The sequence below is a fragment of the Columba livia genome, chromosome Z (genome assembly GCF_036013475.1).
Source record: "Columba livia isolate bColLiv1 breed racing homer chromosome Z, bColLiv1.pat.W.v2, whole genome shotgun sequence".
NCBI lineage: Eukaryota > Metazoa > Chordata > Aves > Columbiformes > Columbidae > Columba > Columba livia.
Window position 1 is genome coordinate 77,416,335 of NC_088642.1, and position 26,659 is coordinate 77,442,993.

At 39.0% G+C, this 26,659-nt stretch overlaps 1 protein-coding gene across 3 annotated transcripts in view; it reads right to left on the minus strand.

Annotated features, from left to right (window-relative positions):
* Nucleotides 1-26,659, minus strand: part of SSBP2 (single stranded DNA binding protein 2) — a 186,798-nt gene that overhangs the window by 56,679 nt on the left and 103,460 nt on the right. For 2 of the 3 annotated variants that reach the window (XM_065046441.1, XM_065046439.1), the window contains exon 5: nucleotides 3,996-4,085. The exons of the other annotated variant lie outside the window; for it this stretch is intronic. In XM_065046441.1, coding sequence (XP_064902513.1) covers nucleotides 3,996-4,085 — 90 coding nt within the window. The remainder of the gene's footprint in view (nucleotides 1-3,995; nucleotides 4,086-26,659) is intronic. 3 annotated transcript variants of the gene reach the window in all.

Consider the following 26,659-nt stretch of genomic DNA (forward strand, 5'->3'; position numbering starts at 1 on the left):
TTCAGTCCTCCAGTTGTTCTATTTTAGTATCAGATGGGACTCCAAAAAGAGGAACAAAGTCTAGGTCAGACTCATCTCTATGGATGGCCATACCAAGAACTGAGTAACTCTGGTGCTGAAAAACAGCAAGGAAAATGTCCTAAATTACTTTATTAACATAGTCACTAAGTGCCTTCCTCATACCTTAGCTTCATGTACAGGATGTGGTCTGCAGAGGAAAACTGGCAAACTGGATTGGACTAGATGGTCTACAGAGGTCTCTTCTGATCCCAACCACTCTCTGATTCTGTGAAACTGAGGATGAATTTCAAGACTCAAATTTGAGTTAAGATGTAAATGGCCACCTTACCCTTATGCAGTCTGAGATTGTTTTATGATGTCTATTGTCCAAGCAATTAATAATCTTTTAAAACAATCTTCCCTTATGACATTCCATTTTACAGGTGGAGAAATATGAAAAAAGAAGATTGAACTATTTTGGCTTACCTAGGAAAAACGTGGGAAACTTTGTACCCCAACCAACCACTGTCCTTCTCTGAGGCTTCATACTTAAGAAAGCAAATTCACCAGAAGCGCTGACCCACCAGACAACACCCTCACTGAGCAGCACTTGACCCATTATTTCAGCCTGAGACAAAATCAAGTCAAACACTTGACCGGCTTCTCCCATTTCGAGTTTAAGAGTCTTGTATGACAAAACTGTTGTCTTCACTCCTCCTGTACTCCCACACATTGTTTTGCTGCTAATGAACCAAGAGCAGACTCAATTACTGTATAACCCCCGTTTATTTTCAGAACATCACCTATTCTATGTACTGAAAAATGAGGACAAAAAACATGTAGCTAAGAAATTTAAAGTTACTTTAAAATACACACACACACCGGTAGATGAAACTGAGACACATTCTAACTCCACATACACCTGTTTCCTTCTCAAATTTCATTTCTGACACTTCAAACAGTTTTCTTTTTTTAAAACAGCCATTCAGTTGAAGATAATAGTCATACACAACCCTACCACCTTCCTTTCACTGGAAGTTATTGCAGTTTGGACGATCAGCATTGTATAGCTCATCATCCATCACCTGAAATGAAGTCTAAAAACACAAGTGCAGAGATACAAGACAAACTCAACTGCTGGCTTTAGAACTCCTCCTCTTTGGACCCTGCATAAAATGCCAGAAACTGCTAATTAACATCAGTGCTAAGGGCCTCCATATGCGTGAAAACCTCATTTTACCAAGAGCAGAGTTTCACCAGGTACTGTCTGAGAAACAATACTTCTCCCATACTTATCTATTTCCATGGGCTCCTAATGAGAAGCAACTGCGGCAGCAAGAGCATCCATTTTGCTAGGTCCCAGTCAGTGGTTAGTGCTAAATGCCAAAATAAGGGTTGCAGTGCAAAACCAAGAGCCAGTACTGATGAGAAACCAAATGAATTTGAATTGTCTAGCAATTCTGAATTAGCCAAGCAGAGCTGGAAGGTAGTGGCTGTCAAAAGCCTAGTGCCTAGGCCAACCCAAACATTTCATAAAGCAATAAAAGGCAGCTTTGTCATTCCACAATGACCTTCTAGATAAATTTTAGGTTGTAAGAAGATGAAATGTTACAATGTTTCTGTAGTGCAAAGTCTTAGCGAACTAAATATAGATATAAGCACCATTCTCCCACAATTTGTATAATCTTCCAACTGTCAAAACCCAAAACTGTTCATTTTCATAATCTATGAGTGACCATGACTTTCTCTTTCTTGCTCGTCTTTTCACCTGCTTTTTACAGCAGCAGACGATGCTTCTCAATTTTCAGAGTTTACATACACAGCTATGTCTGCCAGTATATTTTCTTGTCCTCAAATAAATTGTCTTCGGTAGGATTTGGCTCCGCCTGAAACTACTACAACCAGATATTAACTACTTCTTGACAACTCTCACTCCAACACCACCAGACGTTGTCACTGACTGTCTGTACATATTTGCTTTAAGCAGACCTTACAGTTCCAGCACACTGTTACGCAAGTGACTGGATTTTGGCTGAGCTCCCCTTGCTGGGATCGCTCCCAACCATATCAATGCATCCGCTATCAAACTTGCAGTTGGATTTGCTAACCAACATGTTACTTCTTTACCTATATTCTTAAGCAGATAACTACACCGAAAACCAATAATCTCTTGAAAAACGTTTGTTGGGTTGACAAGGCCATTCAGCTGAGGAAAGCAGGTCTCCACCAACTAAAACTGTGAGCGACTAATCTTGAGTGGTGCATGTCAGAGACACGACGGCTCACACCCAGCAGGTGTGAGGAAAGGGGAATTCAGGGTGATGTCTGGAGAAGTCCGGACCACACTGTGCAGACCAGCTCTTGGAACCCACCTTGTGGAAGACTCATTGCCTGTGCTGTTGAGTTGACGACACTCTGATTAATGTCACAAACTGTGTTACACTGAAAATGGATGTTCCTCTGTTTACTTTCCAGTCCCAGGCCTTGCAAAAAAGAGCAGGCTGCTACTGGGACTACAGGTTAAGACTGAAGTCAGATACTGACAGACAGGGAAAGTTTACCTGTACTTTGCATCATCTTGTCTTTCCTACATCTTAAAAGATCTAGAGTGGCTGGAAGTCTTTTCACATTTCTAAAAACAAGACTCCCACACTCTCCACCTGCAAAACCTTTAAAATAGTTATCTTCTCCTTTATACTTCACATACTTGTCCTATTTGTGCCCTTTCCCCCTCTTAATTGTCCTCAAAGACAATAAAAGAAAAAAACTTTAAACTTTAATTCTTTTGACATTACAACTGGAGTGGGTGGCTAACTTAAGAAAAAGTGAAATACTTATACAATATAAAAACTGAGATAAAATTGTGCTTAAAAAAACCCCAGCTAAGCAGCTGTTCCAAACAGTAAAAGAAGAAATAAAATAATTAATCAGTTCTGCCAACTCCTGAGGATTTTGTAACTGGCAACAGTATGGTATTTTCTATTTCACTTGCAAATCTATTTTCATTAATGTATTAAAAACCATGCCTCATTTTTTGAGTTGATCAAGGAAACAACATGCTCAGGCCAGGCTCAGGGCTTCTTTATGTAGATATTAGTGCTGCAGAGAGCAGTTTTTCCCCTTGTAACTATGCGAAAACGAAGACCATACAAATAACTTTGTCACTTACATGCAGTGTAAAAAAAGACTGTTGATATCCTGCCATTTTTGTACAATCACCATTTGGATTAAAAAATTAATTAAACAATTCTTCCTCTCTTCCCCGCCCTGATGAAATATGCTTCTTCCGTCTATGTATCTCAGAAAAGAAGGAAAAACAATCAAATTTTGGTGAAAAGGAGATCCAAGCTTGCTAATAGGAGCAGTCCAGCCTCAGACTACAACTCAGACTACAACTGTTAGGTTGGCCCTGCACCAAAAGCTGCCATGTTTTCCATCACAGTGTTCTGTACTGTTTATGTCCAAAGTGCTAACTGGGTATTTAGTTCCATTTATGACAAAACTTAATAGAAGCAACACATGGTCTAAATATTTGGCTTGTTTTTTTAGGCATTAGGGTTGAGATCTTCAATGTGCAAGGAGATTGTTGGTGGGATATTCTTAATTGCCTAGGTCTAATTCCAGCTGAAATGTGGACATCTTAAAAATTTGGCCTGTGGCTTTATCACAGGGTTAAACACAACCAACAACTTCAGAGTTGCAATGCAATATATGTAATTATAGTAAATTCTTTTAAAATTATATTCAAACATTTTCAGTCTCCACTCATATAACATTGTGAAATGAGTTGTGCTGTACTATTCCATGAACAAAATACTTGTCAGACAGAGAGATCCCTTCCTTTCTACCTATTCACTGTTGTTAAGAAATAAACCCTCAAGTATTGCACCATATAGCGAAACATAGTTTAGAATAGGACCTTTTCTACAGACTTGTACACAGTATTAGAGGATTTTCTATCCTAAAATTCCTGTAATCATAATTTTTCTGAATACCTGAAAAAAACCCGGTGGTACAGGACCTACTGGCATGCCATCTCCTGGGGGAATGTTTCCTAGCACTGGACTGGGAGCTGCTGCAGCACTCTGAAAAGAACAAAGGGAGAATAAACCTTTGTCATTGCATGGTAGGCATTAAACTCCCCCCACCCAGAAAAAAACAAACCAAAACAAACAAACCAAAAAAACCCCCAAAAGCCTGACCAAAAATGCAGAAAGTCATTATCTGCATATGCCATAATGCTATTGTTTCAATTGAAGGTAAGTTAATACTGTATATTGTTTAGTCTTTGTTTATACAAGTATCGTGATTTGTTAAAATAACGTCTGTTGAGAGGAAGCATGCTAACGAGTGCATGGATATACAAATACACATAAATTAGATATATCTTTATTAGATTTTCAAAAATACCACATCTGAGTGTGTCTATATGTATACAAATATGAATGTAACTTGCAGACTTTTTCTGGTATTATGTGTACAAATGTCCTCGCACATGCACAGGGATACACACAGCATAAAGATAGTAATTTATGCATTTTATCAGCAATTTCCAAGCACTTTAAAGATAACTTCAGCACACTGTATTATTCTTTCAGAACTACATCAAGCTTCAAAAGACGATTCTGTTACAAACAGTGCAAGAAGGAATGCTCATGATTCTGCTGCTAAGGCTTCTGATTTTACCAACCTCAAAAATAACCACCACGACAAATCAGAAGAATTCAGGTTACGTTTTTGGAAGGGAAAAGAAAAAAGGGATTCTGAAGAAGTGAATCAGAGGATGAAATTAGTTACCTTTGCAAATCCTTCAGTTGGAATAAGCAAGTAAAGAATATTGCTTCTGGTAATTTACAAGCAGGAGATCGTCACAGAAAGGGAAGCCAAACTGTTATTGTTGTCATGCGTTGGAGCCTCAATTACTTTTAATTTCTAGCAGTCTTCCTTCCTGTAATATGTTTCTGTAGGGCACAAGGCTGAATCACCTCTGAATGCTTACAATCCTGGTGGAAATTCTGGTGCACACACAACGCACTGAGAGCCACTTACAGTCTCCTAATGACCTCCCAATACCTGCCCTACAGAATATGACAGGCTTCTGTTTATTAACTTACCACCCTATTGTCCACTCACACTCGACATCCAAATGATGATCTGGAAATTGTATTTCCAGGTGTTTGGCACACTATCTAGGAAACTGAAGAATAATGCTGGAAAGATTTGAAAACTGGCACAAAGAAGGGCTGACCTTTTTAAACCAAACAGAAAGGAAATATTCAGTTAATTACCACAGATTTTTCAATGGCTTAAGCTGTGCTTTAGAATCAAATTTCTGAACGACTAGCAGTAGCATATTTAACATGTAAGCTGTATGATCTTTCCAAACAAAAGTCTAGAACATGTCATTAAAATAGAAAGACTGCAGAAAGTGCTGGCTTCAGAAGTCAGTGCAAAACTTTGATTCACTGGAAAATCTTGTAATAAAGGGTCTCATTTATGCAAAGATCTGGTCTGCAGGATCAGTGTTAAAATACTATTTAATTGCAACTGGTAGAAAAAGCCAGTCAGGTGAGCTGGATGTAGCAAACACTTTTGAATCATGACACCCTCTCATGAGACGCTATCAGAAACCAACCAAACCAGCCTCTAAAGCTGTAGCAAATAAAGGTATTTTTCTGCTATCCACTGCCATTTTCTGGGCGCTGCCTGAAGTTTATGCATGCAAAACCACGCAGCTCCCTGTAAGGTCTCTGGTTCTTCTCTCAGGTCTGTCACAGTCCCTCGGGCACCCAGACAGAGGGGAAAATAAGCATGTGATGTGAACAGACAGCAAATAATTATTGTAGAACAAAATAATTTTGTTACTCTTTCCCCCCCCCGCCCCGCCCATGGCTTCTGTGAATGTCCACTAATAACTTTGAGATTATCTACATTTCCAAATGAAAACGGAAGACAAATTTTCAGCTTTTTTTTTAAAGCAAAATAATGACTTGTTTATACTGATCATCGGGCAATGATGTCAAGTAAAATCATGAATAGGTGCAGACACGGTCTGAGTGAAGTATGTCAGAACTTAATTCCCTACGTACAGGTTTTCTATATGAAGAATGAGAACAGTAGCATCACTGATGGAGAAAATCGATGATGTTAAAAGCCTGAGCATCTTAAAATGTCCAAAACTGCCAGCACTGCAGTCTCTGACTAAGAAAGAGTAGCCCATTAAAGGGGCACTAGCAATGATGAACCTTATTACAATATAATCCCTCCTTGCATACTAATTCCTGATTACCACTACGCAATTAATACCTTAATTAATAACTAATACCTTAGCTGTGTCCATCTTTACCAGCTAGGTAATATGCACTGTAATACATCCGATGGAGCTGATGCTACAGAATAAAGAATTTGAATGGGCTATAATAAAACACTGGGCAAGCTCATCTAAACAGTACAAATTCAGATACGCAAAAATCCCGTTAAGTTGCAAGATCTCAGAAAAAGAGCTAAGCAGCACGGCCTTTGAAATACGGACAGTTTTCAGAAGCCTCCCACCCCAGGTCCTCTCACTCCTTCTCACGTTATTTAAACTAAACTATACCAGACATTATTGCATATCAGAGTGTGTTAATGCCCTCAATGGGTCTTAGACGTCCACATCAACAATGGCCTCTGCCAGAGCCCCTGGGTTATGAAAGGATGCTTGTAGGAGGAGAGAATGACTTCTCAGGCTGCCCCGGTCCTACAGGGACACAGAGATCCCACCCTGCTGAGTTCATGCCGTTTCCCACACTCAGAAAATCTCTTTAAAGAAGCAAAAAGGTAAAATATACTTAACAGCTTAAAACAAGGGAGAGAAGGACATAATGACTATTCCAAAACACAGAGAGAAAAGGATTAAAATTCTATTAAGACTTCAGTTAGCCATTAAACCACTTAACTAGGTTTTATAAGAAACATACCTATAGATAATATTTTCATAATTGTCTCAATAGTGGTGTGTGTGTGTTTTGGTGTTGGTTTGTGGTTTGATTAGTTGATTGTGGTTTTTTGTGGCTTTTTGTTTTGTTCTGTTTTTTCTTATTTTTGAATCTGACTTTGCACTGTTACCAGAGGAATCCACCTTTGTTCCTCAGTGAACCTGAGGGACCTGTATGTAACTCTCCAGGCCTGGTAAAATGGTCACAGAGCAATTCTTTGTCTGCTGAGCTAAATCCACAGCAGCAAGTGACCATCTACCTCACATACGTACAGATGTAATGAAACATACTGCTTTTAGACATGATGCCAGTTCCCGTGAAAGGGATATGGCTCCAAAGTAACAACTTTTTAGGAGGACTGTGTTTTGAACAACTTTGTTGATGAGGAAGACATGTAGAAAGGAGCCTGATGGATTCATCACTTCAGACTGGAGAACTTCTACAGCCTCCTCAGAAACCCTTCTGCTTGTGCACTTCTCCAGAAGCCCCATTCTGTACAGCTGCCCTAAGGGTGGTCAAAAGATCTGAGCAGTGCTATCAGATGGTGATTCTCCTAGTTCTGCTAGGAATCAGCAGGTTTTCTTCACAGTAGTTAGAGTCTTTTAATTTTAGTAGCTAGCATGGTCTTTTGTTTTGGATTTAGTATGAGAATAATGCAATAACATATCGAGCTTCCCTGGGACACAGTTAATTTTCAATTTCCAGTAGTGAGGTTTTGTTTTGGAGCTGGTATGAACAAAATGTGACAATTTACTGATGTTTTGACTGTTGCCAAGGAGACCAAGGACTTTTTCAGCCTTCCAGGTGCACACAGAAGCTGGGAGAGACCATAGCAGGACAGCAGCTAGACTGACATCAAGGCTGGCCAATGAGATATTCCCTACCATTACTGTCATGCTTCCTATATAGCTGGAGCCAGCTTTTCTGGCTAGCTAGTTTCTTAGTTTGGTATTTGGCTTTTTGCCTTTTTGCTCTCTTTTTGGCATCACCTGTTCAGGACCAGGGAGCTCTCTTTTCCAGGATGTGCTGTTCAGCATGATTGTGCTATTGTTATTATTATCGTATTTTTTTCTTATTAAACTGTTCTTATCCCAATACATTAGTTTCTCCATTCTTTTCAATTTTCTCTGCTACCCACTTGGGGCGGTGGGAGTGCAGGGGAAGGAGCCAGTAGTCATGATCCCAGCTGCCAGCTGGGGTTAAACCATGGCAGTGATAAAACAGAAGAATCATTTGTTATGATGAAGGGGGAACAAAATCAAGGTCTTGTGGAGGAGATCACACAAGAGATCCAGACTGATTTACTCCATCTCGTGTCTTGTGGTTTCTGGAGAGAAAGGTCTCAATTAGAAGCAAACCAGCTCTTTATGCCAGGCTAGTTACTAAAAATTAAATTCATTTACTCTTGTTGGTCATTTTTCAACTGTGAAGCATGTTTCAGGGAGATATTCAACATGTTGATTTTGGCTGGCCTAATTATTTGCACCTAGATCACCCTGTGCAGTTTACAGACACTTGTGCAAAACTGTCCCTCCTCTGTATTTCTGAGTGGGAAGGCATTCTGCAATAGTCCAGTCTTAGGTGTAACACAAACTTCAATTTCTATATTTCACTAAGTAATGTGCTGTGGTTTTTTTCTGTTTTCATGTTTGTTGTTTTTTCATGTTTTTTTCTTTGCTTATTCCCTCCCTGTCTGTCCCTGTTTTCTTCCACAATGGGTGATGAAGTCCAAAAACCAAAAATGAAGCATTTTCAATGTTTTAGGTATATTACATTTTCTAGCTTGCACTATCCAATGAACATTTTAAGAACTTATACCAGGTAGATCAATAAACAAACCTGCAACAGCTGCACTGAAATCTACTTATTTATCTTGATGAATTATTCAGTTTTTTTCACAGTCCCACAGCAAACCATGTCCTCTTTTTGCATGAATTACAAGTTGTTCATCATCTATAGTTCCATTAGTTTGACATTTTAAATATTTGCAATTTGCTTTCCTTGCTTTTCACAAAAAGATGAAAAAAGAAAAATGTGAATGGTCAAATCTTTTTATATATTACCTCACCTACTTAAAGATGGAAAACTGTATTTGGTTTTGTAGCTAAAATATTAAATATATGGTATATTCTCTTTACAATTATTAATTTAAAAGGTGTACTTCAATGAAACTTATTGTGGCCATTTTTGCTCTACTCAAGCTAGCCTCGACAATGTAAAAACAATTATTACATTAAAAAAAATAAAACTAGCCACAGTTTAGGTTGGTTTTTACCAATAAATCACAAAGTAAATAAAAAATAAAAATACAAAAAGGTTAGTTATTCCATTAATATAGTATCTGAAATATAAAAATACAGGGAGTAGCTGCAACACATAGGTTATTTTCTGAGGCCATCACAATAAGTGGTTTTTGAGAGAAGCTCACAGAAGAATTCAATTTTTAATCAAAGAATTTTTCAAAGAAAGGACTTGACTGTATCTATGAGAAATCCTGATCTGTTTTATTCACTGATCTGGAAATTTATTTGAGGTATTTTGCTTAGAGTAACACATCCTTATTTTTATCCAAAGTAAGAAGTTTATCACATGTGACTGAAGTTTTCCACAAAAAGGAGATTTCCAACTTTTTAGAAGTCTACTTGATGACGAATTATGAAATCTACTTGACAGTGGATGAGAGATAAAAGACAGATCTGTGGCCACCCCTGGCAACTCAATTCCTCCATCATCAAAGTCTTCGCCATAAGCCTCTTCTACATCAGCCCTAAATCTGCAGTTAGCTGGATAGTCCTTGTTCCTGCTGAGTTACTACAGGTGGTAGGTACCCACTTCAGCTGCATCAAGTATCAAGCCAGTTGTTCCTTCTACCAGTTTATTCAGAGTCTGTGTCCTTGTATTCTGTCTTCTGTGGCAAAGCGTTAAGAATGTTCTGGTGTGTTGTGCTGTGAAGACCATACCAAGTAGAAGTCCCTTCTGGACTCTAGGCAGCCTAGAGACCAAGTAGTGTCTTTAGATGACACTGAAGCTACTGGCACCAGACTGCATGATGCAAGCAAGTTTAAACGCCTATCTTAGGATTTAATGATGCTAAAATGGGCATCAAAGAGGAAGAGTTAGCAACAGTTTGTTGAGAGCACTGCAACAGTGTCAGGATGAAGAAGAAGCTCCATCACTTACTCTGGTTTGGAAGAAGGTGTGGAGCTGGATCTAGTGAGGCACAAAGGCTTGCCAGTGCTGCCAAGTGTGCTCGCTCAAGAAAAATGAATTACAGCAATACGGAGAGTCTGAAACAGTTAAAAAGTCAATTTTCCCTTTTAAAGACAGCCATTTGCACAGTAGATGCTCTCCCACCCTCCACAATACTTTTGTCACACAGCACTTTTGAGTGAGGTGTGCCTGAGAACACTTTGATGTTGCCTCAATAATAATGTTTTCATATATTCATATATGTAACCAAAATACACAGTAACCACACAAATAATATTCTGTCATGGAGAATATCAATAGAATCAGTTAAATCAAAACAAGAGCAGAAGTGTTGAACATCTCAGATGAATTTTGTGTATGTTCCTATGACATTAATGCACAGGTATTTTACAAAAACTAAACAGAAAATGTAAAAGGATGGACATGAAGGACAACACAGACAAACTACAACTGCCACTGGTACCACATTTAAAACACTGATGACAGCAGCATACTGTTGACAGGAAGAGTGGAAAATGCTTAATTTTTGTCAGATGTCTCCTTGAAACCCATGCTGAAAACTCATAAGCTAAGCATAAATAAGACTCTGCTAGCCAGCTGATAGGTCTGAATGTACAAGTTCATACAAAAGTCAAACATTTTTCCAAATCAGTGTTGCTTAATTAATCACATCCAGTGATGCCAATTAAGAGAACATTGAGGCCATCATGTTTAGCTACGACTGGGTCCCTGATGCACCAAAAGCACAATACTAAGAGAAAAATAATCCAAACACCAACTATCTACTTTAATAACTTTCTCATACCCTCCTTTTTCCCCCAATTTTTGTTAAGCTCAGCATTCTGGTTGCTTTCCCATAAAGGCATGGATATGTATAATGAGCCAAAAAACTAACTACTTATTACCTACTTACTAGTTATTATCTTAAAGAATACCTTCTAATTCACAGTTTTTCATGCCTTCTCCAGCTTTATGCAAACAAACAAGAAACTAACTGAAAAGACACAGACACGCAAAAGTGTGTATGATATCACATTTTACTAAGTACTTTTTCTACAACTATGTTGTCTTCTTTAGGAGAACAGTTAAAAAAACTGCTCTTCCTCTTTTTTTCCTGACGACAAAGGGTAAATATTTAGTACCACTTTTTCAAGTTCATGAATTTAGGGAATTATGGGAATTAGGGAATTTAAATTAGTTTCTGTTTGGTTGATTTTTTGGTTTGTTTTTCTGGAAAGACAAATTATGTATAATTACTATTTCAAATCACATTTACCATGTGCTTAATTTCTGGTCATTGATAGCTTCAAAGTGCCAGACATATTGTAGTCAATGTTCTAACAAGATCAGCAAATTTCCTACTGGTAAACACTTCAACCTATAACTTATCAAGTATTTCAAAGGCATTAGCTAGTTACTGTAATAGTGCTTTGTTATTTTTTAGCTATCACAAGTAAAATACTAAGAGGAACTCCATTGATTAGCCACTAGAAACCTTCTCATTTTCTCCCAGATAGAACATAAAACTACTCATCATTCTGAACAAACAAACAAACAAATAAATAAATAAATTTAAATAAGTTATTACTTTTACAGAGCCTTTGAACACTCCAGTAGTAACCATAACCCCTAGACAGAGCTGCCATGGTTTACCTAAAAGGAACTGAAGATCTTGCCCAAAAAGGTTGATTCATCACGTTGGTAGAAGCAAGCCATTTGAAAGATCTGGATCATGAGACCTAATTCATTCTTGGTGTAGCTCCATCGAGATATATTTGTCTGAAATGTTTAACTTCTATTCTGCAATAGGAAGGCATTCATGGGGCAGTACTAGTTGACAAGTGTAATTGTAAAAGGTCACAACGCTATTCCTCTTAGCTTCTCAGTTTTCCTCAAATTGCAGCTCCTTAGAGTTTGATCTGGATGCTGGGATTTTATTTCTCTCCACTCCATCTCATACAGTATCATGAGCAACAAAGAAAATATCAATTTTTTTTCTTTTTTAATTCTTTTGCTGAGTTTAGATCAGCAGACGTCCTCACTCCATGAAGGGTTGACACGGATGGTTTGCTCTGGTACTGCATCCATTCTCCTCTCCCCATGACATAATCCTTTCCCCGAAACACCCTCACTATAAGCAAAGCTCTCCTGTATCTGGAGCAGGATTACAGTTTGTTTTACTGTACCCCAGTGCTCAATCTTGGCTTTTCATTCTACTTAGCGGAGATAGTGAAATTCTATTACAGAACTGAAAAGCAGGTATTAGGCTAGAAGTATACTGTTAAGGGTAACACAAATTACTTTCAAGGAAAGCTTTGCTATCAATGAATAAAAGGATTTCAAACTCTTACCCAAAGACAACATTTCACTCCTGTCTTTTCTTCTGCTTGTATGACTTAGAACACAATTCCTAGACAAGGATTTCTCTAAAGTATGGTTATAAAGTTATTTTAAAATGAACCTTATTATTCACTGGAAGTTACTAAAATTGCTATTAGACATAGGTAGCAGCAGAATGTTAACTTAAAAAAAAAGGTGAAAAACTAATTTGTGTTTTCAACACGGAAATAAAGTATCAAATTCCTGTCCGTTCTCTTTCAAATTTGATCATAACTATACTTAAAAGCTGAACACTTGGCTTTTCCTACTTCTTTATGAAGATGTAAAAAATAGTGTTTCAAATAATGTTTTCAGATAATTTTCTAGAAAAGTAAGGGCACTCATTTCAGCTTAATTCCAAGCCTTCTCTTACTTAGTAATGTGTACCTATGTACAAAATCAAAACACCAAAGGCTGGCCAGCTGAGCTACACTACGCTTTTGATAAAATGCAACAGTATTATCAGATTCATTGGTAATAACCATGCTGCTGACAAGTTAAAGGCACTTGAGGACACAAAACACTGTTCTTGCAGCTTGGAGCCGAGTTGCAGTGGTATTTCAATGAAATTACTTCTTTCCAGAAGTGACACTTACACCCCTCCTCCAGATTCCCTGGAGACTGGGACTGCTTCGGTCTGCTAGCTTAACAACCGCAAAATACTCAATGCGCTATTTTCTTCCAAGCTGCACCTTCAGATCACATCTTTGTTGAATAACTGACACTGCAGACCACAGGTTTAACCCACTGCCTTCCTCACCACAACGAATCGGAATGAAGACGTGTGAAGATACTTCTCTTAAAAAGGAGTCAGACCAGAGGAAATTATTTAACTTACATGATTGTGACAAGTTACACGTACCCCACTTAATTTTTTTTTTAATATGTCTTATAACACCAAAGCATTGCTTTTACAGCTAAAATACAAAATACTACACAAAAATATAATAGTGCCTTTGCTTGGTATTTTTTCAACAGCTGTTCAGGCCATGGTAATAGGATTGGTGAAAAAAAAAAAAAGAGAGAGAGAGAGAGACAAATACTGCTGATATTTTTAATATACATAATCAAATAAGGCTAGTTCCTGAAATAATTATTCCAAGTAATTTTAAATGGTGACAGATGATATGGTATCCTCTCCAATCAGGTCAATGATCGATATCCAAAGGCATTTTTTAGAAACACAGTGCTCAATCTACCTATGGTTTGAGTAATACTCCAATGATCACTGATACTGCACCAAGTGGTCTGATCACTGCTGGTCTTCCTGCTCCAAACACGCTCCATTTTGTTCTGTACATGCTCTACAGAAAATTCACAGTTGGTACAATTGTACTAATTAGGGTAGTATGAAAACACTATCTTATATACTAACTTTCTCTAGTAATTTAGCTGGTTGGCGCAGTGCCTTTTAATCATTTAATAATGTAATTGTTAAACCAAAGCCATTTTTTCCCAAAGATTTTAAGATTGCTATGGTTTTATATTCCACTTCTCATGGCACTGTACTCTGTGCAACAGTCAAATGCCCCCCACTTTAAGGATATAGTGATTAATAACGATAAGATTAAATTTTCTCTGCATCTCCGTCTTTTCTGAGTTATGAAACACAAATGAATAAATATGCTGTAAGATGAAAGGCTGAACTTCGATTATGAAATGCAAGGTAGACCAGTTTGGGGTTATCCTTGGGTCACCTGGGAGTGACTCAGCAATCTTGGCAATATATGCACATCTTGAGAAAAAAAGAAAACTCAGTAAAATTCCATCATTATCCAAAATGGAGTTTTGTCTCCATATGTAGCTGGCTGGAAAAGAATGCATACACACAGAAAGCTAAATGCTATTTCAGAAAGAGCTCAACTATATGATGGAAATGCTCCTCTGCTCAAAAAATAGTATATTTGGGTTTTCTTGTCTGGACCCTCACATCATGAAATTCCTCTTCAATAACCATTACTAGAATATCAACTACAGATAAGTCTCTGTCTTTTTCAAGGCTGTGCTGTAAATGTTACTACTCCGTCCTAAAACATGAAAATATGTCACTTCATAATGTTGTCAAATTGACAGCACATTTCCATAGACAAAACATAATGAAGCAGTCATTCGGATTTTCTTAACATTAAGCACCGTTGTTTATCAAGTTAGTGGTAACACAATACATACTTTTCTTTAGAGCCTCTAGCCTGACCTTCGTTACTTCAACATCAGTGGTATTATGGGTGCTGAAAAATAAATGCTTAATTCCCTAAAAAGTACATGGTCATTTGAAGACACTTGGAGGCAGCAATTAAAAAACCCACACACAATATTATTATTCTTTCAGAGATTTCTCTGTTTTTCTTAAGAGTGATGCTATTCCCTAAGCATCCTAAAGTTAATTCCATAAGCTGAAACGTCAGCATGAGGCCAGCATTTTCAGGAAAACAAGAAGGATCTGAATTAAAGATATATGCTGGAATATTACTATTTCCATACATCACCAAATAAAACCTTTATGAATACTTCCCTACCATGCAAGACCAATTAGTGCAGTGAGGTTCATCTCCTCAGGCTCCCTCCACAGCCACCAGAAACAAAAAACCCCTCTGAGAACCCCACTGGAAGGGTGCATCTTCTCCATCATCTATGAGGCATGTGCAGGGAGACCAGCCTTACCAAGATCAATGTTCATCTTTGTGAAAACCCTCTACAAATTCAAGCACCCTTAGTTTAACTGAATGGTTGCATGCTATGTCTGGTGCCACAGCATTTATGACAAAATGTGGTCCACTAAATGAGACTTTTGAGACACGTCTGTAACTTGGGTTTTAAAGAGCAGTTAGAATATCTGATTTGTAGCACCCGACTCTGAGAAAAGCATTGCCAATTTGAAGAAACATATGATAAAATTAAAGCTCGGGGAAAGCTAGCCTGTAAAGTATCTAATTTTCTCACATTGTCTGAATACCTATTTTTGGATACATGTAACTTGTTGAACACAGAGTTAACACCTCTAAGCGCTAAAACAGAATTAGGCACTGTACTTACGAAGACCTAACATTTTCATGCTGGTGACTATTTGCTATAAATCAGTTATCTTGGGTCGCCTGCCAGCAACAGCAGCTTGACATGCTCCCACCACGGGGCACCGGAGTTCAAGAATGAGGCAACTATCCCTGCCAAAGGGACAGCAGAGACAGAGGGCTCAGTGATCGAATCACAGAATGTGCTGAGCTGGAAGGGACCCACCAGGATCATCGAGTCCAACTCCTGTCCCTGCACAGGACAAGCCCACAGTTCACACTGTGTGTCTGAGGGTGTTGTCCAGTCTCTTCTTGAACATTATCAGGCTTGGGGCCGTGACACTTCCCCGGGGAGCCTGTTCCAGTGTCCAGCACCTCTGGGTGAAGAAGCTTTTCCGAATGTCCAACCTGAACCTCCCCTGGCACATCTTCCTGACATTCCCTCGGGTCCTGTCACTGGTCATGGGACAGAAGAGTTCTGTGCCTGCCACTCCTCCTCACCTTGTGAGGAAGCTGCAGCCACCATGAGGTCTCCCCTCAGTCTCCTCCAGGCTGAACAAACCAAGTGACTTGAGCTGCCCATCATACAGCTTCCCCTCCAAACCCTTCACCAACTTCGTGGCCTCCTCTGGACACTCTCCAGTAGCTTTATCTCCTTCTTATCCCGTGGTGCCCAGACCTGCACACAGTGCTCCAGGTGAAGCTGCACCAGAGCAGGACAGTCACCAGTCACCTCCTTCCAGTCTTCCAAGGACCTTTTAGATATTCAAGGTCATTTAGATATTCTTCTAAATGCTTCAGTATCTGAAATACTCTGCTTGTATCTCAAACACTGTCTGTCTGGAATGGTGGCCTGATGCGTGTCTGAGACTTTTTAAAAATATAGGATATGGGAAAAATAAACAAACAAAAAACCTAATAAGTAGCATTTGGAACCCAGTTATTTCTTCTGCCACCCCACCAAAGAAGACAGGCAGAATGGTAGTGGGCCTGAAGTTAAACAGAAGAGGGTTACTGAAGAGAAAAAAGACTAATTCTCACCCTTTCTTTGGGAATTACACACACTATCTCAGGCAAGAAAATGAAATCTCTACGTGCCCAGCATGCACCCCATGGCCTGCTGAGGACTGGACCCGCTGGGACCCCGTGTCACACTGCAGAGCAGGTGAAGCCCCAGTGGTTGGCTCAGCTTGCTTCTCCTCAGGAAACCAATTATTTTACACCCTGTGGTGTGAAAATCCATAGCAGTGCAAAGAGAACCTCAGTCTTCTAGTGTTAACCAGCTCCTACAGCTCTTAAACACACTTCTAGAATCTTAATATTTTGCTTATTTTATGATTATTTTAAATGTTTTTTAAGTAGTGCTCATGCAGACACCAGCATGGCCCTGGACGTGGGGAGCGGAGTCAAGGCACATCCATGCCTGGAGAGATGCCGGTTCACCAACAGCAACCAGTTATCCCACCGGGCTGGATCCAAACTTCTGCAGACTGCTGGTCCACGCACATGGAAAACACAAATATTGATGGTGTATTTTTAAATACAGATGTCATAAAGGGAATGACAGACAAAAGCCATCTGATTGAAAAAATCCAGATGTTTTAAGACTGATTGACAAAAACGCTGCTTCCCCGTGTAATTCTTCATTGTGCCCTATGAAAAAAAATCAGCTAAAACCAGGAATATGGTATGAAAAATTCCCTTCCCAAACTAGCAGAATTTTAAGTAGCTGGAAACAGCCAGGTACTTGTAATAAAAAAAAGGCACTCTCCAACCTTTCCCATAATAAACATTTATACATGCACAGATTGCATATAGATACAGATTGGCTTTAAATGTGAATTATGGGTATAGATATCTTCACTAAGATGCACATACTACAGGGAAGAAACTTTTATAAAGTAAAGCAGGTACAAAAACATTACTTACATAAATAATACCAATACAAAGCAAAAACAAATACATTTTCCCAAGCTCCCTAACGAAGTGTGTGAGTGCAAACCTAACTGCCACGGTCACCTTTGCTTCGGAGCACTGACCAAGCTGACCTGAAAGACTGGAGATAAATGTTAGAATTTACCAGTTGCAATAATGCATATTTCATTATATATAAAAAACTGGCTTCCTCGACCCAGCTAACACAGAGAGGCTTGCAGGAAAGAAAGTACAGATAGATTTGGTTTAGCTCTGTTCATTGAAGAGGATTATCTAAAGTGGAGTAGAGCACCTAGACACCCATGTGCCACCTTGACACCTCCCAGTCCATAATGCTCTTAAGAACTTAATTTAAGTTCAGGTTAAACCACAGCAGCCTAAGAACCATGTGATGTACAGGCTGGTAACAAGAGAAAATAATTTAAAGCAAAATTTAAGCCTACTCGCCACTCTAAATTAACAGAAAAACAACAATAAAAAAACCCCACATAAACAAACAATACAGCAAAACCTAACAAAGAAACAAAACCACAAACAACAAAAAAAAAAACCAAAGCCTTCTCCCCATCCTAAACTACCTGAGGTACAACAGCCAGAGGCATTTTCCCTCTCCACCCTGACTCCAGCGCATCCATCTATGACACTTCTTCCCCCCTCTCTGACAGAGAAAACCCCAAAATTTCTCAGCCGCTTGGCTAATTACAGAGAGCTGGCTGGTCCCAAGTGCGGTGATACCGGGAGATAACATAAGCTACAAATTGCTGAAAAAAAACAGCACTCCAGTGGTGCCCCCTGCTATCAGGTAAACAGCCTGCATTATGTCGGGGAAGCTGGTACTGGCAACTCAGACTTTTGATGGGAAATTATACAGCTCTTGCTATATGCTGGTACGATTCACATCAGTAAGTGCTGGGGAGCTGACATTCTTTTTCCTTCAATCTTAAACAGGAGAAGTTCTGACAAAATAAGACCCACTTGTAAAAGGCAGCGGCTGAGCTGCCAGATCCAGAGTTCATATGTGGTGTTCTGTTAACAGGACGAGGTATATGCTGCATTTATTCAGATTTCCTCTGAGAAACAGCCAAGGCACAGAACTTTAAAGCTCATCTACCCCATCATTTCTTCTTTGTTTCCACATATAAGTCTTCGAGCCCCTAGAAACAACTCCAGGCTTTTCGCTCCCTGGGGACTTCAGCCCATCTTGCAAAAACAACCGGGTTTCTGCAGGCTGAGGGTCCCACGGGAGGGATACCCACGTCTAGTACACAAGCTGACAAAACCAAGGTGTTGTCAGGTAACAGGTGGATAATTAAGTAGTACTTCATTTAACTGCTTAATCTACCCCGGTGGCCTCAATGTGGCAATAGCTGACAAAAAGCATGCAGATTTCTGGGATGGTTATTTCAGTTCTTCTGCAAATTACTTCAGCAAAGCTTAAACCTGCTAACCTGCACGCTTGATGTCCTTAATGCCCCCAAGTTCATATGAAATGAACAGCTACGTTTAATTTTCCTCATACCACTCCCCAATGATGCAGAGCACCACTGTGCCTTCCAATCAATATTTTGCTAATTAAAATAATGTACAGCAGAGGCTGTTCTGCTTACTTCCTAAACACTCAGCTTGCCACCTCTTTGAAATGTGTAACGAGACCATCACCTTCTCAAAACTGCCCATATTGTACAGAAAACTATTCACATAGTTTGTAACTAACAAATACTGTTGTAATTTCTTTTTACCACTCACGTTGTCCTATTAGCTCGCTTGGATCTGCACTGAGGTGTGAATAAGAACAACACCACAAATATAAGTGGACACCAAATGCTGCCAAAACAGATCACTTGGACAAAGAAAACAACATGGGATTTTTTAATAACTGGGTAAGAAGCAATTTCAAGAGATACTAGATAATCAAGTTTCAAGTGCCAGGAATATGTAATTCCTACTCAGGTATATTTCATGTGCTGTCTAATGAAAATGTTACTATTCCAGCCTTGAAATCCAAAAGAAAGGTACAGAGTTTGTATAGCAGAAAGAGAATTAAAATGTTTTGCGTTTTTTTTTTCTCTCAGTGGCCCCAGCTTAGTGCTATTCCTGCATAGGCTTGTGAATGTGGCATATTGTATACTAGTGTGTACACAGCAACATTCACATTTAGTGCAACCATTTCAGGTCACTGAATATCTAGCTACAGCTAGACTGAGCGAAACAACTTGTCATTTCGAGAGTGAAAAGCAGTCCAAAACACAGTACTAATTGTGAAACGGTGACAAAAATTTGGGCTTATATATATACGATAAAAATCTTGGACAAGATGTTTAACCTCTCAGGCTGAGCTAACACCACAATTTCCACCAGCCACAGCAATGAACTTACATAGCCTTCCAATTTTTTGTTTTTTTAAATCCTCCCTTATGCACAGAACAGCGTGCAATTTTAGCATGACAATGATATGTGCTCACTTGATAAGGCGCTGTAAAAAAACAGCTTGTGTTTTATTACTTGACTTGGTGTAACCATTGATAAAAATCCCTCTCATCCTCAACAACCCTCAACCCTGCCAGTGCCCATTCCTGTGACATTTGTCAAGCACTCTAGTTCTGAGTGTGTGGGCTATTTGGGGGAAAATAAAGGTTTCAAACAAGCAAACAAAAACCAACACAACAAAACAAAACAAAACAAACACCACACAGCATTTTTGCCACGATATCACACCAAGACAAAATTACAAGAGGCAAGGGTAGGCTGCTCCACTGTTTCAAATTTAAGTTATGCCACAGCTGGCACACAAACAGGAAGGCATGAGCCTGCAAGAAGACTCGAAGTATACCCAAACATCCAAATTTGGGGTGCTCATGGCCAGTATCTGCCCAGCTCCCCCCTGGCTGCAAAGGATGCTGCTCAGAGGAGCCGACAGCGATGCAGGAACCGCACCGGGAGCCAGGAGGAGGTTTATTTTGGGTGACCTTCCGAGGTCAAAGGAGGAGAGTGGAAGATGGCAAAGCAGCCTAGGACTGATGGTGGTGAAGGTAAAGGCTAATGGTCCATTTAATGCCTCTATCCTTGGCATTAAAGAAAAAAGTCTGTAACGAAGGACAGAAAGGTCAAAATACCCCGGCAAAAACTGCTTGTTTGTCTCAAAATTGTCTTGCAACCAACATTTCACTTCAGAGATGAAAACATTTTGCACAGGCAACCCTCCCCCCGCTCGTTTTTGGGCTGTTGCTTTTGGCTGAGGCCGCTGTTACAACAGGAAATAAAAATTATATTACTCAGGAAGGAAGCTAATGAGCTTCCCCTCCCCCAAACGCCATTAGACACTTCCTGAATAAAGGAGAAGCACATTAATATAAAGATCGGTGGTACGTAAGTAACCAGAAGCTGAGCCTGCTGTATGTTTAAAGCTACACGCAGTTTATGGATGGAGAAGGAACACCCGGTCAGCTCCTCTAAAGCACCATCACCACCACTGCCTGATAACGTCCGTGCCAGAGCGCCTTGTCCATTCTGCTTTTAAATGACTCAAAAGCAGCGATGCTTTCATCACTTCCTCCGGGAGAAAATGCCAGGCGATAAAACAACTCCTTGTAAGGAGCGTTTTCCATGCACTTAGTTACGAGTTACTCTACCCTTTTGTTTTATTGTTTTGAATTTGGGGCTGCTTAATAAAACACCAAATCTGGGCTTTTATCGTGCGGTTTGGTTTTGTAGTTTTTGGATGTTCTTCAGACTGAGGGATTTCCCAATCTGGGAAATATCCAAAGCCTGTAAAATAAACAAAATACCAAATCCCAAATTTATGGAGTCTCAGTGAGTGACCCTGCCATGTTATTAACATTCAGCATTATTCAGCTTCAAAAAATGCAATAACTTCTTCAGTGAACGGAATGTGAATATCTTTGTGTTGATCAATGTTAAAGAAACTGCATTAAGGCTTAAGTCAAAATCATCAGGTTTTCCATGTAGTTAATCTGTATAATGTATTTTGGACTGTAGGTATTTAATTAATTCTTGGTGTGTTGTTTTTAGTTTAAAATCAAGTTACCGTAAGCAAGTTAAGGAGTGATTCTTCGAACATTTAAGCAAGTACCATGTGAAGTGAATCAAATGCAAAAGAGTGAAATTCTGCACCTGTTTAAAATCTTCACTGGAGCAAACCTTCCCTGCAGAGGAGTACCCTTTCACCAGTGGTTTGGTCACAAACACATTAAATATGTGAGTTTATAGCTATTCAGCATGACTTGGGCTTTTCTTACTTCCTCAGCATGAACCAGCAAAAGATACAGGTGCGTTTTGAGGATAAATGCCCACGTGCCGTACAGCATTTCACGTCATCTCGAATGACCTCTTGGGTAGGGCCCATATACAACAACATCTTCAACTTTCTTATCTTTCCTCTCCAATATTTTCAAGCCGGATCCTGAAAATTCTGCTTTTTCTGCTCTGGCTAATTCTGTTTTCACTTCTTTTTCATTTCTCTTCAATGAATTGCTTGTTTCCTTGCCTTCTCTACGTTAGTCTCAATTCCCTAATCCACTACTCCTTTTACCTCTTCTGATTCAGTCTAGTTGCTGGGAATTTGTATGATACTAAAATAGCTCCTCCCAGTATTTGTATTCTGTAACTTCATCTATATCTAAACACTGGCTCAGAGTTATTTTACATGACATTTAGTAAGTTTTAATTTCAAACAACACCTAAAACATAGAAAACAAAATAATTAAGAGCTTAACTTACATAATTTTAATTTTATACATACTTTTCCTAGTGTTACAATACATGCACTATTTTATTGTACTTCCATTATAAAATAGGGCCTTTTCATAATCACACTAAGACAGTTTAGAGTGTGTCACACGCTGGGATCTTAACATTTCACCAGTAGACGAAACGCTTGGCTTTTCGTCTTCCAAGGAAATTAAGACACGGCAATATGCCAACATGACACAGTGCCTGTTGAGTCTCAAGATTTAATTACAGGACCTTATTTTTTAAGAGAAATCACATGAGTTCCTACACCAAGTTTAAAACAACAAGAAAGTGTCATTTAATCCATATTGATTAAATTCCTTTGCTACTCATTACAGATGAACAGGGTATTAGCGATGATAATGTACAATACTTAAAAGGAAGGGGGGGCATTCTTTTCCAATCTGGCTACCCACTCCATAAGTACAGCTATAATTTCCAGCCAAAACTAGAGCCTTTGGCTACAACAATCCTGAACATAACTCAACAGTGTTTTGAACAATAAACCAAGTTTAAATTATTGAAGAAAATTTCTCCACTTAGTAGGAAGACAAGTTGGACCAAGGCAAACAGTACTAGTCCGTTCTAACCAGGTTTTGTACCCAAGCTGGGCCCAGCAGACCAGAATGCCTTTCAGACAGTGCGGTGTGGACAGAAACAATCAATAAATCATGCCCAGCAAAGCAAGAAGTACATACAGGCACAAAACCTTTCATGTCTCTTTCTCTCCAGAAAGCAAGTATTAGCAAATGGTTACATTTGAACACTTGTTAATTCCACAGAAAAGAAGAATAAGTCTGTAAGGAATTAACACTAAATTTAAAAAAAAAAAATTATAAATTTCTTTTTCCCAAAATTGATTTTTTTTAATGTTGGCAACACTCAAAGCAGCATATTCTATAAGTCTGTGTGTGAATATATCTGGTTGAGTGTGCTTTTTCACACTCCTTACAAAGCTTGTCATTAATCACCGGCCAAAAATCCAACAGTTTGGAGCGTCTTACGTAACGGAGCCTCTACATCTGTGGTTCCTGATACCAGTGTGTTATCAGCGTAAACTGTAAATACACAGAACGTTTTCCCGCAATTTTTCTTACCAGTTTCAGCTGGGCACAATAAAATCTAAACCTCACACAAACCCCCGAATCATTAACCCACTACTCAACAACCATTTTTAATTCATTTAAAAGCCAATAAACATTACAATAAAACATGAACGTAGTAAACCATTCCATTTATCTGTTTTTTACCTTTTTTTTTTTTTTCTGATAACATGTTGCAAAGCCAGTAAAAGGCAATAAAGACCAACCCAAGATTAGAAAGGTATTTAAGTAGCACAGGCATTTTAAATTTTAGATTTTGCATTTTACCGTATTCTCCGGGGCAGAGCCCTTTCTCCACCTTCCCCGCAGATGATGCTCTGAGCCTACCACCCCCAGCCCAAAACACCGTGCACTAAGTTCTCTGCCAGAGAGCAAACAAAGACTCTGGGGCCCAAACACAGACTCCGCATCTCTAGATACAGATAAATCATAAATACTTTAAAAATGAGGACCGAAGTTAGCAAGAAAACTTCATTTTGATCTTTTTTCCCCTCCCTGGTTAAGAAAGGACTTCCTAAGAATGAAGTAACGAAGCAGTAATTACTCTCAGACCCGCATATTATTATTCATTTCACATGCCCTGTCACGCTTTTTGTTGAGAAAATTGCTCCGGTAGGTTAAAAAAAGATCAGAACTGCTTCAAAGTCCATTTGAATTCAATACGATTTTTCATTTTTGGTCCATTATACTGACACTATCACTTAATATCCATATGAAGAGCAAGTCTCTCTTCACCTGGAGATCTCCAAAGTGCTGGGCACAGAAATCTGCTTATCTTTAAGGTACTCAACATCTTTGAAATTAAGATGTGAATATTCAAAGAATGCCTCCCACACCAAGCCTAAAGATAGTAATGTTTCATATATTTTGAACTCCAGAGCTGGCAGTTTTGGATTTCTGAATTTCTGAGTGCACTGTTTTTACTTCAGGGGACAGAAGACTGCACAATGATTTCATCAAAGCCCAGAAAAATATTGTTAACCCTTACTTAAAATTATGTTCATTTTGCCTTCATACTTGTTACTCCATCTCAGGAGGAGACCCACCTCTTCTGTAGCGCTTTAACTGCTCTACAATGCATAAACAGAGCACTTAAGCAGCACTAATTCACTGTTTCAGATTCAGATGATACGGGAGAAACCTTTTGAACTGGATTTCTAGAACTAAAACACCTAACAGTCACGAAAAACTGAGTCAAACTGAGCTTAACTTCAGCAGTTAATATTTTAAATAATAAAAGTGAAACAGGAAATCCTAATATTTAAAACTAATATAGGTTGGTTTTATGGGGTTGTTTTGAAGCTAAATCCATTATAATACCATGAGGCATTGGCACATAATAGTAATGACAATTGCAGTTTGTGGTAATGGCTATTATAACGATGGCTATCCAAGATTTAAAAAACAAACATACAACAAAAAATATCATTACATTAAAGCATTTCTTGACATATATTCTCAAAAACAGTAAACCACACTTCCCTGAGAAGTCACCTTGTAATTATATGGTTTCTAACAGCTACAATCTCGCACACCCATTACGTATTTAAATAAATAACAGGGGGGTTGGTGTAGTAATAACAATGAGGCGTATCTTAGTATAAAATCAGCAGCCTGTACTTGCAAAAAGAAAAGAAATAATGTAGACCAAGCAGGATATAAGTTCTCTGGGGACCGAGGCGGCCTTGTGTGTAAACTGTCAACTCCTTCCTCTTCCCTCGGCAGCAGGAAAGGAAGCGATCAGGGTGGGACATCACTTACGTGTCTTACAAAAAAAATGTTATGGACCACAGATACGACAGAAAAAATACCTACACCACCGACAGAAATTAGTTTCTTTTATTCAGTGTCGAGAAAAATAAAAGCCCTGTAATTACCGTATCGGTGGCTGACACAGGAGGAGAGAGGTGGAGTAAATGTAAATATAAATGTGTACAGCTGGCTTTTTGTACCACCTGGTAACAAAGGGGTGGGAAAAAACCCTTAAGATAAAGTTCTGTCTAAGAAACTGAGCAACTTGAAAAATCAAAACCCTACGAGCATTTGAAGGAAGAGAATGCACTTACGGCCATCCACAGTGTTTACGTCTGTGCCAGTTAAATCTCACTTAATGAGATTTCAGTAAATTTCATTCAAAATTAAGTTATATTGGAAAAGGAACTTCTTGCTCTAAAATTGTTTAATTTAGAAGTTACAAGTCACTTAGTTACTGAGGTTACAAGTCCTATATAGGCAAAAGTGACAACAGAGAACAATCAATCCTCAGTCAAAGTTATTTATTTTCACTGAAGCCAGTGAATAAAATTAAAAGCTTAAGAGGTGATTTTAGAAAGGTACAAGGAGGAACTCTACAGTCGTCTTAAGAGAAAAAAAAATCAGTTCAGCAGGTTTGTATCTTGGTGTAAATTTTCTGCTGGTTCTAACAAACATTAATCAGACCTCCACAGGCCCTCAAGCAGCAGTTCTTGCCTGTGGTGGTTTCATGGCAAGTTCAGAGAAATTTCCTTTCACCACAGGCTCCTGGGTTTCAAGAGACCTTTAAAGATCATATTTGTGTTTCAAAGACATTTGCTTGAGCTCTTTGTTGCTGGAAAGAACAAAATCGCTGTGCCATGTATCCGTACACCATAAAAGGTACCTTCAGCTGGGCAGGCTGAGACCTGTGGCCATCCCCAGCTTTGAGCACCATAAACCCTTAAGCGTTCTCTCTGCAGAATCAATGAGGACACGAAGGTCTTTGGGAGCATCAAAAGACACTGCACATCACTCAGAGGCTTCTCCAGATTTTTGTTCAAGAAACTTGGAAGTAGCCTCATTTGAGAAGACCCAGAGATGAACTTCAAGGATTACAATGAACAGACAGAAAGACAAAGAAGGGTTTTACCAAAACCTGGCTCAGTTGCTGGGAGAAGCCATCAGCTAACGTCCAATTCAACTGAGCCCCATAGAAGAATGAACAAACACGCTGCTATTCACCCTGCTTTAATGGAGGCACTCGGTGCCTAAGCCATGCTCAATTTCTACTAATTTCCATAAAAGCAAATTAAGATGAAACATGCATACAGGCAGATAATTCACAAGTGATTGTCACTACCTCAAAAAAGAGGGCGGAAAGAACAAACAAGGGAGAGAACATGGCCAGTGCACAATGACTACTGTTATGCCATAAACCCCTACAACAGTCTTAAGAACTTGAGTTCTTATGAAGTCTAGTCCAACACCTTTGGTCACATCAGAAATGACCACAGAAGGACTGGGCCCAGCCAGGTTCTGACAGTGTCCAAGAATGGAGGCTCCT